The sequence below is a fragment of the Larus michahellis genome, chromosome 2 (assembly GCF_964199755.1).
Source record: "Larus michahellis chromosome 2, bLarMic1.1, whole genome shotgun sequence".
Taxonomy (NCBI): Eukaryota; Metazoa; Chordata; class Aves; order Charadriiformes; family Laridae; genus Larus; species Larus michahellis.
In genome coordinates, this window is record NC_133897.1 from 143,935,605 (window position 1) to 143,953,379 (window position 17,775).

Consider the following 17,775-nt stretch of genomic DNA (forward strand, 5'->3'; position numbering starts at 1 on the left):
TCTTATAATAAACCCCTTATTTTTACAAACTGTACAGAAGGCTGGAAGCAACTTCAGCTAGTTCCACAATGGCTTGTTTGAAGAAGACATGAATTCAAGTTTGCCAAGAGCATGAGTTTAATGTGGTTGGGGGTGGCACCTGATGCTCTAGTGCAGCATGAGCACCTTGTCCCTGGATGTAGGGCACAGGCACGAGCACCTTGAAAGAGGGAGGAGGAGGATGGGTACCCCTCCTCCCCAGTACTGTCCCTTCATCACAGGAGAGAAGCACCTCCTAGGCAGAGGTAGTGAATATTGCAAGGAATACACAGTAGTTAATGCTGTTTATAAACACTGATAAAACACAGCTCCACAGTTAAGTTTAAAATACTGTTCCTACACCATCAGTGGTTGTAGAGTACCAGCGGCTCATTTTTTGCCATACCCTCTCCAGTTCTATTTACGGTTGCTCTCATTGACAGTTCATGGCTGGATCTTATAAAATAGAACTCCTTCCTTCAAGGCCTGTACTACTTCCAGTTAAGGTTAGTTGAGCAGCACATTCTTTGCGTGTACTCTTACCTGAGGTCAGTGCTATACTAGAACTGAAGTTTATGGTAGCCACTCAGGGCCACCTTAAATTCATCAGCCTCATGTGGAGCTAGAATTTGATCCAGGGCTGGCTACACTGTAATGTAAGGGCAGAGTGGTTTCAGAAAAGTAAACTGCTTTCCCACTGACCTCTGTAATACTGCACCTGAGCTCACAGGTCACTAAGGGACAGGCATTAAGCTCTGACCTTACCAAGAAAAGAAAAACAAACACAAGTCAAGAAGAGGTAATATGTACAAGCTGTGGTTAAGTTCTCCTGTATGGCTAGCCCAAGTTAAAGCACATTTGACATGTAAAGTTGAGTGGACAAACTTGGCCACTCATCCACATTTAAAGAGTTCTTGAAATTCATAAGTTAGGAATGGTCAGAGTTGAACTAAGTCTTGTCTGAGAATGGACCTAAGTGGTCCAGGCTCCTGTGACAGCACAGAGGGATGCTTGGTCTAAGTCTCATATCAAGTCTGTAGGAGGGCACTGCTCTCAGCTTCCATCTGCTGCTCTGTTTGATGCATCTTTTACTGCCTGAGTCTTGAAGAGCAGTAAAGAGCATGAGTCACCTTTAGTGTGGTCTTATTCTGAAGCACCAAGTCCTGTTTCTGAAACTGTTGTCCATATTTCATTTCTTCTCTGTGCTTTTGGGAGGGGTTATTATTCCTCCTGTTGACACAGGTGATAACTGACCAGGGGCAGTAGATGCTACTCCACTGTTAACTTCTTCCTGTGAATGGGGGGAGGGAGAGGACAGTTAATATCTGTGAGAAATTCTACTTTTTTGTTTCGCTCATACTATTCAGCAGCACTCCTCCCACTGCTAGTACAACTCAAGTACTTCAGAGTGAATATATTGAATAAAAAACCAAGGCAGTATTACACAGATAATTATCTTTTAAATGCTTCACCAGTACTTCTGTTCCGAGTCTTTGCTTACAGTCTGCGAGTGTTATGATAAAACACCATTAGTTTATGGCATCATCAAGCAGGAGCCAGAAACAGAAGGTTAGGCACCGCTGACCACGCTGGCTGAGGTGAGCCAGGCCAGGTGTGAGCAGGAAGGTGTTTGGCCACCCTTCCCTGCCTCAGGAGGAGGAGGGGGGTGTGATGGACTCCCAGCTGCCACAAACCACCTACCAGCATGTCCAAGTAATTGGTGTGTGTTTGGATATTATGTCGATCTTCTGCTGCAACCTTCTTGAAGTTCTTCAGCTTCGCAGGGACTTTTTTTGCCACGCTCACAAAGGGAACCATCCATTCCGCACACTCTGAAATGCTGTCCCAGTCTAAGCCTAGAGGGTAGAACACAGCGAGATATTTAGAAATCATGGAGGAGTCACACAGCGTTCCAGGATGGTCATAAATTTAAAAATAACAGTGAATAATAGTGCAGATAAAGATTCAGAAACATCCTCACAGAAACTCCCAGCATTTCCTTGTGCGTGCTACTTAAAAGTGGTGTGGTGGGAAGATGGTGAGCACTGGCCTCCCGAGCAAAGCACCTCTGGGACCAGGAGGGTTTCTGGTGCTTACCAGGGAAGGCTGAAGCCACTTCTGCAGCTTGAGTGCAAGATTATAAAAACATCCATTATTGTCACAGTCCTGTATGGTACCTCAGGCAACACACAAGTGCTGAGCTTCGTTAAGCAATTTATTTCCCCCCCTCCACTTATTAAGCGATTGGCTTGTAGGAGTTAGCACAAAGGTGAATAGAATGCTGCTGACAGCTGAGGATGACCACATTTTAGGAGAAAAAGTAGCCAAATACTGGGTATCTAACAATCCCCAAAGCAACTGGAAGTCAGAGAGCAGCAGTATTAGCCCAAAAGCAAGGAGGGTAAGTCTGCTTCATTTCCTTAGCTAAAACTCTGTTTTTGAAAGCATTTCCTTCTCTTCCGAGAACAGAAGTATTGGTGTCTGCGTAGTTTTGCTCTTTGGCAGCCTGATAAACCAATTTGCTCTGAGCAGCCTCAGGCACGTAACAGCTTTCAGAACCCCCTGCCTAAGGAGGCCAAGCTTTACAAAGGCTCCTTACCTGAAGCTTTCTTAACGACTTCAATTGAGGTATAGTGGCAGAGCGCTGCAGCAGCTAGTGTTCTGTACTGGAAGTCCAAAGAATTCACATCCAGAATACACAGGTCTAAGAGCTGAGGAAGTAAGGTACAAAATTTAACAAGGTGATACTTTAGTATAATTCTGTCTCAGAAACTGCTATGCATACACCAGTCCTCTTATAGTCTATGCTAACACATCTCTGCTTTTCAGCACCAATTGCACACAGCTTTTTTTTTTATCTTTGGCACCCACTGCAGTTAAATCGGGTCTCACAGAGTGATGATACCAACCAACGTGCGCTTTTACCAGTAACATGCAAGACACTTCACTTGCACAAAATTTAAGTACACCTTTAAACTCTTAGCAGAGCTCCAGGAAGGGATTTTCTTAGCTTGAAATATATTACCTAGCAGCTCAGTGACTTCAACGTGTCTACTCTTCAGTAAGCCTCTCTGAGGCTGGACACAACACATGCCCATAAAAAAGCTGAACCACAGTAGTTTCGAGGTAGTCAAAACACTTGTCAGACTGCCTTCTAGGCAAATGCACAGAAACACTGTTACCAATAACACAGGTAAAAACAGTCAACAGTCTTAAATTATCTCCCCTCCTCTCAGAGCTGTTGCTGCTGCCTGCTATTTGCAGAACATTGCAGTGATTAAAAAAAAAGAAAGATGGATTTGTATTGTTCCAGTGTACAGAAAAAGTCTTAAAATAGGTGAGAGCAGGGAGACAAGCCGCACACGGGCACTTCTCCTCCAAACTGGGTATGAAGGTCTCCAGCAGTGAAACTTGCACATTCCTTAACAAAGTAACAGGTGAGAGGAAACAAGGAAAAGCGTTTTTTAATGGCTTTTGGGGGTGTAACGTTCGGTTGTGCTTGAATCACTCCAAGAAGCGTTTTCGGATACAGCTTACTACCTACCTGTGCTATCTGAATGAATTTTTCCTGAGAATACTGAGGTAGCAGCACTTTCGGAACATCCTTCAGAGCATCCACCTGAAGATAGAGGTTCAGCCAAGAGACAATTGTCACCGGACAGAGTTCCCATTTTAAAGCCTGCGAACATTAAACAAACAGTGAAGCACCTTAAACCATGCAAGGACAGTTTTGTGCTCTGACTTCTTTTCCCACACCTCCCCTTTGCTCAACTTATTGTGCAGATCCTCAAAAGACACGGAAGCTTTCCTTGTTTTTTCAGAAAGATGGACATACTAAACATGTTCCTTTTCTAAAGCAGATAAATTATATTAAAATACAAGGCTCAGCTGGACGGTCTTTCAACCGGCACTTACAAACACAGCAAAATAATTACCTTTAACATAATAAGTTCCATTCTTACAATATCATCTTCACTGCAAGCACCATCAGTGACATAAGCAAATTCCTGTATTTTAGGAGCGTAGATTTCCTTTAAAGGGAGGGGAAAAAGTGAAGATTAGGGTGCCTTACAATTCTAAGAAAGCTTAAGAAGATACTGGCAAATACTTTTCAATCCATATTGGAATATTAACATCTTTTTATGCTAGAAAAGTGTTTTTCTCATTACACGAAGTAACTTGAACCTTACTGGAGGATGAGGAGATACTAAAAACAAGTAGGTTATATGTTATCTGTTGTAAAACACAATAGATTTAGTGCAACTTCTTTAGTTTCTGGGCAAATAAATGCTGACCAAGCAACCAGAACAGCCTTTCATTTATACTGCTTTCTACTCAGCCACCGCCTTTGATGTAAAAACACCTTAATTCTTGCACAGCACACCATGGTATTAGAAAAGTCTTGCTCATTCAGGTTGTGCACGGTGCCAGTTAGTGCTCATGTAGTCTCATTGATTAAAAAAAAAAAAAAAAAAAGTCAGAGGAGACAAAATCCCCCAGCCGCGGTAGCTGGCAAAATTCATGGTGCAGAGATGGTTAACAAAGAAATTCTCCAACCCAGTTATGCCAGTTGGGGCCACCTATAGCTAGGTGTGTTAGCAAAAGAGAATCACCAGCAGAACCACTTCCCTACTGGCTGATGCCCCACGCACTTCTCTAGGACAGAAAACTGCTTGTAGCGCACTACCTCAGCCTTAGGAACAACAGCTAAACCAGGGGGTTTCCGAGTATAAAAACTTAATATCCCAAATTTTCCTCCCAGCCTAGCCTACCACGGCTATACAAAAATATGCCGTTAGCTCACAGATGTTGTGCACAGTGTAATGCATCACCATTGTTGCACTTAAAAAAAAAAAAAAAACAACTCCGCTAAATGGGTTTACGGGGATATCAGCCTGATGCACAGGCAGTTTGAGACTTAGGCTTGGTTTTGTTCAAGCCCCACGCCTGTTCCTGAGATTGTTTGCCGACTGCTGTATATTTGGAAAAAGACAAAACAAAACAGAACTACTCCTATGCACATTTGCATACCTTTTAAGTTTATGTGGTCTCTTTTCCCTGCTGCTGAGGAAAGGGAGGACAAAGACTACACTCCACGAGATTGACACATGCACAACTGAAGGAAGAGAAAAAGTTTTCCCCTTCTGACCTTCAGCGTTGTACGTACACCACCAAGTTCAAGAGACTCAGACAGAAGAAATAAATACATTATCACTGTCTCTTTAGTTATTCCAAACTTAATATCCTCCTCCCTGTAGCAGAGCTTCTTACCTCAAGTTTGGAGGCAATGAATAATGAGGTAATTCCTATGAGCTGGAGCATGCTCTTGTTAATGTTCTTTTGTGTCAACATGAATCTATCAAAAAAGTCTTGAGCTAGGTAGAAGGTTTCCCTGTGGAGTGCATACACCTCACATACCTACAACAGGGAAAGAAAAACAATTCAGTTTTATGTTAAAAAACTCTATGTAAATGCATTAAAGGATTCAAGCTTTAATAGTAAAACACCATATGCACAATTTTATCTTTTGCACACACAAACTATCACATACCTATCTGTGGTTAGTGTGGGACTGGGGAAAAAAAAGCATTTCGCATGCTCCCACCTAAACAGAGATTGTCTATGATGCACTAACATACATCCAAAGTATACCTTTTCCAATCTAAATTCCATCCAGTTTTCCTGCAGAACCAATTTCCCACTGAAAGAAGAAAGCCTTATTGAGGGGGGGGGAAAAAAACCACCAAAGAACAACAAGCAAAACAGCAAAACCCCCCCCACTAATTTCCTTGATTAAGAATACCCTGGGCTCAGACCTCAAGTTGATGTTGCAGAGCAGATCCTCCCTGTATTCCTGATAGGCCTGTCCCAGGGCAGAACCACTAATAAAAACCTTGAAGTCTTTGACTCTACAGCAAAGGACCCTGGAAGGTGCTGCCCGAGGGGGCTCTGGCGAGGCATGAGCGGTGCCTGCAGCCCGTCAGGTACGCCGACCACCTCGCTAAGCAGAAACAAAACTGCAAGAACGGCCATCTGCTCCATACAGTTGCGGGTCTCCCTGGTAAGGAAAACTTTTAATACTTGCATTCTATCAAAGTGGTTCAAATGCCAGTTCAACAAAAAAAAACAAAACAAAAAAACACAAAACACCACACAAAAAAAAAAGGAAAGGAGACTGCCCAGAGAACAGAGACTGCAACTCTGTATATCCCTTCCACAACTAGACACTAGTTTGATATTTATAAATTACTTATCATCTAGGTGCAGTCAACAGGAAAGAATATCCAATAAATAGATCCCAAGTCCAGGCTTCCTGCCCTGCTTCATTATTTCACTTAGATACAGCCAGAATGAAATCTCCCTACTACTATTTCCTAAGATAAGGTTGAAAACCCATTTGTGAATTAAAACTCTTCCTCACCATCAAAAAATGCAACCGGTTGGCAGTAACATCCCAGCTCATTCTTTTAGACCTGATCTAATATTTGCCACTTGACATGCTACTCCGATATTAACAACACTGCTCCAAACAAGATTCAGAACTAAAAACATACAGACCAGGCCCACCCATGAATAAACGGCACAATTTCTGTAAAAGAGTGTTGCTCAGACATAAGCAATAATGCTTGCTCATGTTAAATAGTATCTCAGTTATGATATTATAGAAGATAATGTTAGGAGCTACTTGAGGGCTATCAAAGTTTCTGGGATTTTAACCCACTGTGGGGTTTAGAACCACTGAGCTGGACAATAACAACAAGGCCCTTGCTGACATTTTTGTTTGGAAATTAGATGATTTCCTAAGATTTTTCAAAAGAAGGTAACAAAACATAATTTAATGGTGGTATGTAAGTTACACATTAAAGTATAGAAGTGCACAATTGGAATAATTTTTATATTCAGACTGTAGGTTTAGGTTTGGTTTTTTGGTTTTGGGGGGTTTTTTTGGGTTTTTGTTTGTTTTGGGGGAGTTTTGGGGGGTTTTTTGTTAGTGTTTTTTTTTTTGTTTTTGTTTTTGTTTTTTTTTTTTAAGAAAACAACCCTCATTCTCCTTTCCCTTGAAATTCCCTGCTATTAGCACTGTTCCACCAAGAGTGCCGCGGTAACATCTGCTTCCTTGGAGTACTCGATATGGAACTGGTAAACCTGCAAGATCCCTTCTGCTGATGGGACAGGATTACATGCGTCAAGCATTGCTTTTGGCAGTGGCGACTGAATACGCTTAATATAGAGTTCTTGGAAACACCCCCAGAACATAACTCTCTATTTACAACACTAAGGCTCCTTCCCACAGGCTGCCAAGATTGAGAGCATCCATTTTGTTTGACAACTGGAATACCCTGAATTACAGCAATTAGACTGGAATATGAATGATTTGTTCGCAATCGCTTTCCAACAAGAACCTGTCTATATCAAGAGCCTTCAGACATCAGCTACCAATGCACTACTTTCTTCCGCTCACTTCATAGGACAGAATTAAAAATGCACTAGTAAGTCAGAAATTCGTGTCAGGGGCTGCCACCTAAGAGCTCTTGATGTAGACAGGGCCAGGGTGGTACCTAATTCCTCAATACAGATGCAGTTGTTTCATGGCTTAGATACAGTTTAAGATGTAAAGTTTGAGCTTCATAACTAATCTGTCTATAGCAATTTCAGTATAAGCGCCTCAAAACCAGACTTTTCCCCTTCCCAGGAAATACACGTGGTAAGAGCAAAAGTTCAGTACCGTTGCTTTCTGCCCTGCGTGGAAGATTCAGCATCTCCTGCCAGGGAAGGCTGAACGTAGCTCACCAAAAGGATCAAAAGCAGTAACTTGTAACCCTTTTGTTGCAAACTAGTTTAAGCATTTACCATACAGTACATTTTGCTATTAGGTCTTTTACGTAAAAGCTGTGCTTTTATCTGCCTACTTCACAGGCATAACACATGGCAAAGTAACTAAAAGAACAAACCTCTAAGAGCCAGTCTAACAGTATTGATCTCATGTGAGGTTGCAAACTAGAATGTAGCGACGTGAAATGCTTGCAATGAGCGTATCTGTTCTCCTTCTTCAGGATGTTGAGCCAGACATCTTTGGAATTTCCCCAGCTGCGGAATAAAGTTACACAAAGCATTGTTAAGTATATATACACCTTCACAAAAGGAGTATAAAAACATTATTTATTGTTTACAGACATTCAGGAACAACAAGAAAAGTGCTGCATAGTAAAAGCTCCCTATGGTAATTAGAAAACCGCACTTTGAACATCTCGCGTCACCCTAACAGCAGCTTGCCAAGATCATCAACAAGTCCAGCTTCATCGAACAGACAATAAAACTGAATGTGTGCGTCCCAGAGTCACACATACAAAGTTTCCTATTTTGCCTAGTTAGGTGGCTGTCCAGAAAGCAAGACAAAAAACAAACCCTCCCCATAAAAAAGAAAAACACACCCCTCTCCCCAAGAAACACAAAACATACACAAAGCTGTCCAGTTTAGTTCAAGAAAAAACATTTACAGATGGTGTTTAAGAGTCACTCATCCATCCCTTCCTTTTCTAGCCTACCTTAAGGCTCAGAAACAGGCTATTGTGAGAAAAACTGAGTTCTTGTTTATTGCTAACTTATAATTCATTAGCATTCAAGTCTACTTGGGAAGAAGAAGATACCTATATCATTAATACGGCTTGTTTTCAATTCGTATTTATTGTTATTATGAATTGATATGGTTTTCTTTCTTGGATGTACTTCTCATCCTAAGGGTGACAGCACATTAGTCAATGCAGTGCTGAGATTTCGTACTGAAGTTTTTGGAGTCCATATTTACCTTTCTCAGAGCAGAAGCAGAGAGAGATTAAACAGACCTGATCACTGGTATCGCCTACAAATTCTAACCCAGATCAATTCCATTCTGCTGCCATCATAAGTTAAAAGTCAGAGAGATACTTGCTTGTATAATGCACAAGTCTCCCCGTTTAAGTGGGCAGGCATTGAAAAAATCTCCTATTATAATCTTCCTGCAGCAGTTAGAAAAGCATGAAAAAGGCAGGAGAGAGCGAACGATCCTCTTATTCAGCTAATTGGAAAGGATGGAGCTTAGCTTTACCAGATACCTATTGACGAGAGGTGAAGATCAAAGACTAAACTTCTTGCATGGAATTCTGTATCTGAACATATCTTTGGGATCCATCATTTTCCAACAACTTGCTGAAGGAGTACATGAGATTCCCTCATTCACCATCCCTTTGTAATTAGTTTTTTTTAAAAAAAACTACACTACGAAAGCATGATTTGCTAGGTATAGAGAAGGGCATACTCTCCTTTAAAGCGCAGCTTATCAGACTTGGGAGTAATACTGAGAGGGAGGAGCAGCTGCATTTGAAACTCAGTGAAAGAGACTGCAAGAGACCTACTGCTTTGCTCTGAGGCAAAACATCACCATGCAGCATCTCCCAGTTCTGACCAAGTTTTGGCCAGAACAAATAAAAACATGGTATATCTACAAAGGTTCTCTTAAAGTAATGCTTCGTGTTCTGCTTCTCCTCTCATTCACCTCAGCAGAATTTTTTCCCTAATGCACTGCAGTAAATTTAATAACTCTTTCATTAAACACCAGGCTGATACAAACAGCAACCAGGATACTTAACCGACACACCTGAATGGCTAAGAAATTCAGAAATTGAAAAATCCAATTTAGTCAGCTAGTCTATCCCTTCACAGAAGTGAAAACTTTCTAGTACTGTGACTGCACCAAGCATACTGCATTGCATGAACAAGCTACCTGCACAGCAATATTGCCACAAATTTATTTGCATATTTGTACATTTTTTAAATTCTTGAAGAAAACTTTGCATAGTATTTTTTGGTCACTCAGTTCCAATAGCACTGAAAGAAGTTTAGTTTTACCATTATGTGCCTCTTAACCACTTAGAGTTTCTCCAGTGTTAAGTTATAAAAGGACAGCTCTGAAGGGCGAAAGTTATCTGTCTGGTGCATTTATAAGATGGGGGTAAAAAAACAAACAGAATTTGTCTTTTTTTGGGCCAGGACGTTGAAACTGTTTGTGGGATGAGGAGACAAGTAGAGGTATGGGTTGAGTACTGCCCACAATTATACAAACACAATACAACAACAGATTTTACTACAGTAGTTCAGCATATTTGATAAAACATTGACAACTGCTGCATCTGGTAAACTTACTTGAGTTCTGGCAAGGGCGATGGATTTATGAAGAGGTTTCTGAACCTGTATTTTTTGAATCTTGAGAAGTCAGTCGTTACTGATTCTTTGTGAGGCGTTTCAATAATTAGGCAAGGCGAGATGCCTCCTGTTATCGTGGGCGGCCAACAACTCTGCAACATAAACAAGGGATCTTTTAAATGCTGATTTTACTGTGAAAGCAACAAAAGCAAGAAGTAGATTACAGTAACAACAACAATATATGTAATTTATGTTAGTCTTTTTGGACATCAGCATCAATTCAAGTACTGAAACCAAGAAAGACAGGGAGATTAAATGACAACAAAGCCTTACACAGTCAAGACAGAACACGTATAAACAAATTTGATAAATTTGGGAAACTCAGTTTTGAGGAAGACAACTATCTTTAGTTTATAAACCCACGAGTAACCTATCCATTGATTAAGCTGCTCAGTTACACTACATAAGGCAAAGGTACTCATTGCTACTAAAACACAGGACATTAGGTTGCTGGGCCTATCTACTTATGTACTCAGAAGGAAAAGAAAGGAGAGGGTGGAGGTTCTACTGTCTCAGTGGAAACTCAGCAACTTGTTATCTTCCAATTAAGCGCTCCAGAGAGGAGCCACCCATCTCAGCTCCAGAGCTAGATACCCACTGAGGGAGCAGCAGCTGTGAACTATCTCTCAGTCTGCCAATGCCAAATAAGGGATGCAATGACTCAAAAGGAGAGGAGCCCAAAGTTATTTGGACAGAAAGCTTCAAAGAAGGAATTCTAGATTACTTCAGTTAACTCTGTAACTTGTTTCACTAATAATTACTTGGTCGTACATAGCCAATACAAGTAAGCATGTAACAAATGCATGGAGTATATGCAATGCTGTAATGGCTGACAGCCTTCAAAACAGTGACGCAGAACTTTAATCATGCTCTGTGGAGTTAGGGGGGATCCCATTCCCAAAGAATGGCAACAGCTACCCCTGAATACAGAAACTTTTCCTATATAGCTGTTTTGCAAGCTAAACTACATATGACTTCCTTAGCATATCTAAACCTATGCATAGCCAGACTGAGTACTAAGAGTGAAGTTACGTATTCCAGCAGAATTGATCTTAACAGTAGAGAGTTATGAGAAAAGGGAGATCCTGCTCCTTCTTCTCTCCTGTGATCCTCACTGCCCCAGTCCCACCCCTTCCTTCTTTTGCCAGCTTTGATGCTTGTTAGACTCTCTGCTGGGTTGATTCAACTCACTAACCTGGCAGAACATCAACTCATTTTGTAGTGCCAAATTAGCAAGCTGAACCTGCACACTGCTTCATTTAAAGAGAACCAAAAATGGAGCAAGGCAGGGGATGGAGTATGCAGCCAGCTATCGAGGAAGGAAAGAAAGGGGAGCAGGATTTCCCCCTTTTGGCAGAGGTAAGTTTCACCCCAAGTACAGCTGATGTACTTACACCGCATTTTTCCCTACACAAAGTTTGCAAAGACTACTTCACCACCAGAAGCGTTTTGCTTCACCATAGCTGTTTGTCTTGTCCGCTTTACAAACAAGCAAGAGAAAGTTACATTATTTTATTAACCCACTTTAAAATAAACAACTGTAAAGCCCCTCACTTGGTTAGGAGTAGCCTACGTTAGCTAAGACAGATTCCTAAATTGATTTAAATAATCAAAAGAACTGTTAAATTAGAGAGGGCCTGCATAGTTACGAGTCTTCTTCGCTAAATGGCTGTGAAACCACACCTTAAGTTAAAACAAGTGCAACGATCTTGTTTAGACTTGCCTCTAGGCCTTACCTGCTCTGCATGTGGAATTGTTCTGAAATATCTGGATTTATTCTCATTTTTACACCTACCCTTACTCTGCAGTTATTTGCACATTGAAGGACCCTTTATCTGCACCAAAGTCATGCATAAAAAAGCAAAAACGTATGAAGAGATGCTAAAGTTCAGAGCTCCCTTAGTTTTTAATATCTGAAGGTAGAAACTTCCCCTATTCAATACTTTGTAGTGTGGAATGCATGACTTCACACCCACCAACACAAACCAGATGGACTCCCCCACCTAGTTTGAGCCGGTAATCAGGATTGAATTACCTTAATCTCATATTGATGCTTTTTAGCAATTTTCCCATCTTCTCTTTTCTTAATCTCCTGCTGAGAAGAGAGATACACATCAGTACACTGACAATGACCAGCACACCCACCTCTAAAGCTAAAGCAAACTGTCGCTACTCCTGCCCAAGTTTCTAAATCAGCAGTGTAAAGATTCTCCCATCCAAACGCATGGGAGAACTTCCAATATTATTAAACTTTTCAAGCTGCCCAAACTGGTCACCTCTGCAGTTCTCCTTTTTCGGGTCTGGAGATGTTCTGGTCCCTGCAGTTCTTGTGGAGACTCTTCTTGACATGAGAGTGGCTGTTGCTGCTTGGCTTGCAACCGGCTACTGCAAAGAGCAGAAAAACATCAGATATTAGGACAGCAGTTGGCAGATGAGTACAGATCAGCTTGGTGTATTACAACGCTAATGGCTTACCTGCGTCTTGACATCTTCTTTGGGTTGTAAGATCTCTACCTGGACCAAAGGAATAACATAAACTCAGTTAATGTATCCTCAATAAGTTAGGACTGAGTTCCGTGCTTTGGAGACACATCATAAAGAGCAGCATGGTGTACCCAACTGAAATAGAAGGGCACAAGCATTTTACTGGTGCGAGGAATGCCTGAGGTATATAACCACAGGCAGCTCCACGTCCTGATGGGAGACACACTGCTGAAGGGGGTTACCCAGGGATGCCCACATATGCCCCCAGCTGGTTTGGCTCAGGCTAGCTGCGTTCGGCTAGCCCCGGGCGGGAGGGAGCCTGTAAAGGGCCATTTCCCACGCGACAGGATGTTGGGGGGGGGGTGTCCCGGGAGCTGTGACCCCCGCCACGGTCCCTCTACAGCCTTCATACTGCACCCCCGCAGGCACAGCGGCTCCCCCCGGGGGGATTTGGCCCCCCACACCTGCTGGGATGGGCCGTGCCGAGCCGGGCCGTGCCCGCCCGCCGCCGCCCGCGCTCCCGCCGCGCCGGTTCCGCGCCAATTTGCAGCGAGCGGGGAGGCGGCAGCGGCCTGCGCCGTACCGCGCCGTGCCGAGCCGTGCCGTGCCGGGGGGGGCGCCGGGTCCAGCCCCGGGGGTCAGGCGGGGAGAGGGGAAAGGGGGGCACTGCCGCTGCCCGCGCCCGGTCTCCCTCCAAAAGGGCCCGAGCCGCCCCCTGCCCCTTCCCCCCCCGTCCCCGCCCCGGCCGGGGGTGCTGAGGGGACGCGTGAGGGGCCGGGGAGCAGGGCAGGACGGCGGCCCCCCTCCCCCGCGCTCCCGCCTTGCTGCCAGCGAGGCTCCCTCCAAAACCTGAGGGGGAAGGAGGAGGGGACGTGGGGGCAGCCCCACACACGGGGACACCCCCCAGTCGGGACACTGTCCCTCGGGGGAGGGGGGGGGGGGCCGGGGACCCCACACAAGGGGGACACCAACCCTCAAGGATGGAGGGTCCCCCCAAGGCGGGCTAGGGCCGGGGTACCGCAGGGATCGGGGCGTTCGAAAAGAGGTGGTGGTGGGGGGGAAAGTCCCCACCAGGTGCCGAGCCCCTGCCCTGATGGCTGGGGTCAGGGGGAGTCGGGGCCCAGGCCGGGGTGAGGGCGGGCGGGCGCGGGCCGGCAATCGGGGTCAGCCCGCCAAGCGGCTCGGCCGGCTTCCCCGCCCCCACCGCGCCCGGTCTCCCTCCAAAACCCGGCAGCCCGCCCCCCGCCGCCCCCGCGGGGCTCTCCGCCGCCGAGCGGACCCGGGATAGGGTGGATGGGGCAGGGGGGAAAAGCGATGGCGGGCTCCCGCCCAACATCCCCGCTCGGGCCATCACCCCCCGCAGCGCTCCCTGCCCCGGGCGGGAGGGCACCGGCGGGGCGGATGGGGCCGCCCGCGGACACCCACCAACCCCCTCCCGGCTCTCCTCTGCCGCTCTCCCTCCAAAACCGTGCCGGGCGGGCAGGCAGCCCGCCTCACCGCTCCCGCCCGCGCCCCTCGCACCCCCTCACACAGGCACCCGGTCTGCCGGTACCGCTGCCACCATAACCACCGCCACCAGCACAACCACCGCCACAACCACCATCACAACCGCTGCCACCACTACCATCATCACCATCACCGCTGCCCCCCATCCCCACCAGCTGGACCGCCACCCTCCGCTCACCTCTGCTGCCGCCGCCGCCGCCCGGGCCGCGCTGCTCAGCTGGCGCCGGCGCCAACCCGCTATATAGCGCGGCTCGGGCCCGCCCTGCGCATGTGCGAGGGCGGCAGACAGCTACCCCGCCCGCCCGCCCTCCGCCACCGCCACCGCCCGCGCCCCACTCGCACCAGCGCCGCCCCTTCGCCGTCGGGCTGCCCCGGGCCCCGCGACTCCCCCGCCCGCCGCCGGGACACCCCCGCATCCCTCCCGCCCGCCTCTGGGCCGCAGGCAGCCCGGGAGAGCGGCGGGCAGTACCGGGAGGAGGGCTGTCACCCCACGGGGATACCCGCCCCGCTGCCCCAGTCCCTCTCCCCTGCCCGGGCCCCGCTGCCGCGGCACCCCCGGCACCATCACCGCGATCAGCCGAGGCTCCCTCCAGCTCCGGGCCCGGTCGCCGCCGGGGCAGCTCCACCGGCGGCCCCGCACGCCGCGCGCCCGGCGGGGAGCCGCTCGCCACGCCCCCCCGGGGCGGGGCCGCCTCCCGCCCTGTCCAATGGGAGCGCGCCGTTCCGCGGCAACGTGCAGCGGGCGGCGGAATGTAAACACGGCTCCGCCGCGCGCGCCCCGCCTGGCCCCGCCCCGCCCCGCTCCCGCCGCGGCCTGAGGGCGGGCCGGCTCCTCCCGCCCGCCGCAGGGCACCCGCCCGGCTGGGCCGGCAGCGCTGGTCAGTGGGGACGCCTCACCCCGGCACCCCCTGCGGCTGGGCAGCAGCCCGCTGCCCCTCAGCAGCACCCCTGCCCCCGCCGGGAGTGTCTGCTCGGCGACACCACTCTTATCCCTGTGCCACCAGCTTCCTGTGGGAGCAGCCCCCCGACACCCCACCGACACCCCGCTCCCGTGGGAGCGGCCCCCGTTCACCCCACGTTCACGGGTGGGGGGTTGTCAGCCCAATGGCTGTCAGACACCTCACCACGAAGGGATGGCCTTCACCCAGCTGTGCCTCATGAAGGCCGGGAGGGGCCTGGGCCTTTGCGTTCGAGACCTTCCCTGAGGTCCCTTCTCTCCCCCTCCATTTTTGTGGTGTGTTTAAGCACAGAGAAATTCGTCCCAGCAGGAAACCAGCCTTCCCCAAGCACAGCCTTCCATGGTCTCCCATGGACAGCCTCATCCCCTGTGTGCGTGGAAGCAGGCCCTCACCTGAGCGCAGGGCACCCGTGGCCATTTTGGTGGTGGGGAGCAACGGGTACTTTCCCTCTCCTCTCTCGCAGCGCAGAGCACACCTGCTGCAAAACAACACAAAAAGAAGCCACAGCTGCCTTCAAGTAAATCCACCTCGTCATCATTTTTATCACTTCTGCTTTCTCTTCTCCAAAGTGTAATGCTATTGAAGAGTAAACATAGTTTTTGCCTCTAAATACCTATTATAGTAATTAAGCACAATAAACAGGTTTTGGTGCTTACCTTCTCATAGCTTTGCCATTTTGAAGGGCAAGAGAAATGGCAGCACAGCCCACCAAAGGCAGAGGTGTTACAGTAGGATTGCTGACAACATTTTAACAGGTCACAAGTTTAGGGCCGTCTCTCAACTGCGGGTGCTTACAGCAACAGATGGAGTGGGGACAACGATTCCTGCAAACTTCAAGTAAAGCAGCGTGCATGACAGACGCGCGAGATAGATGTTGCAGCCACCCAGCCTCCTCAGCTCTGCAAAATACCCATTCCAGTCCTCATCATAAAGAAAATCTGCTAGTTGTGGCTCAAAAGGGACGTAAAAAAACCCACAAACCACTGTCATCTGTTCAAGCCCATTGGCACTTAGAAACAACCTTTTCAACTGTCTATATTGCACCAGCTCGTCTCAAGGAATCTAACTCATGTCATAGTTTGGGGTGCCTAAAGTAGACGTAGCCTTCAGCAGGTGGCTCTGTTAGTTGGTTTCCACTGAAGTTCACCAGCAAGATGAAGACACCATCCTGCTGTCTAGAAATGCATCTCCTGCTCCACTGACTACAGAGAGAAGGTGGTCTCCTGAATTTGGGCAAACTTTTGACCTAACACCGACCTCAGGCCTTTAACTCACTTGCTGAAGTTGAAACCCCACCATAGTCAACTTGTTAAAAAGAACTGGACTGCATGAAGGGGCTAGCATGAGAGGAGAGACAAAGTATCTTTTTTTTTTTTCTAAAAATCCTCCACCCCTCACAGATGTCAAGTTAGGGCTTGGTGGCAGCCAGCCTCCAAGCAGCAAAGCGGTTTTGGGGCATCAGGAATAAATTCCATGGCACACTGTGAAAGGAGAATACTGCAAAATGAAAAACAGCCGAAAATTTAATGGATCAGGTCTGCCATGAATAGGTCTCAGCACAAAGACTGTAATGACTATGCTGCTCGTTTTTCCACACCTTTTGATGTGAGCTGCTGCAGGTAACATGCCACCATATTTGTCATTTTACCTCAGTAGTAGAAAATGCACCAGGTCCCATAAGTATTTTCCACTCTGCCAGCAACTTCTCCCATGAATTTTTAGCAGCACAGAAAAAAAAAAACCAAACACACAACAACCCATAAGCTAGTGTGTAATAAAATTCTGCTGCAGACAATTAAATTATGTTTTTAATGCAAGTTAATGTACTGACCTTTTGATGTGGCAATAAATCTAAAGTGACTTCGTTCACACTGGGACACTTCCAAGTGAGTTAACACACTGTACCTCCTTCTTCTTTCATTATGTGGATGCTTCCTTAGGAGGGATGAGTGTAAAAGTGGGAAGAATTTTTAAGCTTCTGGGAATACACTACAACTGCTAAGCAGTATTTGTGCTGGGAACTGGTAAGCCCTTTTTGACTAGTCTAGTGGTTTTCAATTTTTTTTTCTCATTACCACTTCTCGGTGTGTCCCAGAGAAGGTGTGAACCCCATTGGAAAGGTAGGAATTACAGGGCCTTCCTTACAAGTTTCCACAGCTGGGGTTGCTTTTCTTGATTATCCTTTTATGGGTCTCTTTGAAGCACCCCAGAGTCTGCTAGGGACCTATAAAGCAGAGATTGAAAGCCATGAGGATCGATCCATTTACTGAGTGTGCTCCCAGAGCTTCTGAATCCTTCCGATTGTTCCCAAAGAAGGGAGCGGTATTTCATTACAAACACTTGCACACATCTCCACTGTGATCCAGGCACAAAATAGCAGGGAATATCACCCCCCATATTCCTATCTTGTTGCAGTAAATATTTCGCTATGGTCATTCATTTGTACTGCTAGGTTTTGTCCTTTGGATTCACAGCCGTGTTGTCAAAGCTATTCTATAACTTAGTTAAGGGAAAGGCCTGCTCCAGGACACTTGTGTGGATGAACTTCATTGTCTTTAAGAGGAGGTTT

General features: G+C 46.7%; 1 protein-coding gene across 5 annotated transcripts; it reads right to left on the minus strand.

Moving 5' to 3' along the window:
* Positions 1-376: 376 nt before the first annotated feature.
* On the minus strand, positions 377-15,163 carry CCNE2 (cyclin E2). Of its 5 annotated transcripts, none has more exons than XM_074577455.1 (12): positions 14,426-14,506; positions 12,733-12,771; positions 12,534-12,642; positions 12,293-12,349; positions 10,198-10,349; positions 7,971-8,106; positions 5,290-5,436; positions 3,954-4,049; positions 3,563-3,697; positions 2,618-2,729; positions 1,720-1,874; positions 377-1,309 (listed from the first exon to the last, which is right to left on the minus strand). In XM_074577455.1, the coding sequence occupies exons 2-12, from the start codon at positions 12,744-12,746 to the stop codon at positions 1,208-1,210; spliced, it is 1,215 nt and encodes a 404-aa protein (XP_074433556.1). In that variant the 5' UTR covers positions 12,747-12,771; positions 14,426-14,506; the 3' UTR covers positions 377-1,207. The 5 variants fall into 5 exon arrangements, with proteins under 5 accessions (XP_074433556.1, XP_074433555.1, XP_074433554.1 ...); XM_074577454.1 differs by lacking the exon at positions 14,426-14,506 and adding an exon at positions 15,145-15,163 and having other exon boundaries at positions 815-1,309; positions 12,293-12,352; XM_074577453.1 differs by lacking the exon at positions 14,426-14,506 and adding an exon at positions 14,816-14,870 and having other exon boundaries at positions 815-1,309; positions 12,293-12,352.
* Positions 15,164-17,775: the final 2,612 nt, after the last annotated feature.

Bases quoted from the DNA above. Each gene is read 5' to 3' on its own strand.
- CCNE2 (XM_074577454.1), bottom strand. The intron at 10,350-12,292 runs GTAATTCAATCC...TTTATGTTGCAG, and splicing joins AGCATCAATATGAGATTAAG to AGTTGTTGGCCGCCCACGAT. The intron at 2,730-3,562 runs GTAGGTAGTAAG...TTACTTCCTCAG, and splicing joins AATTCATTCAGATAGCACAG to CTCTTAGACCTGTGTATTCT.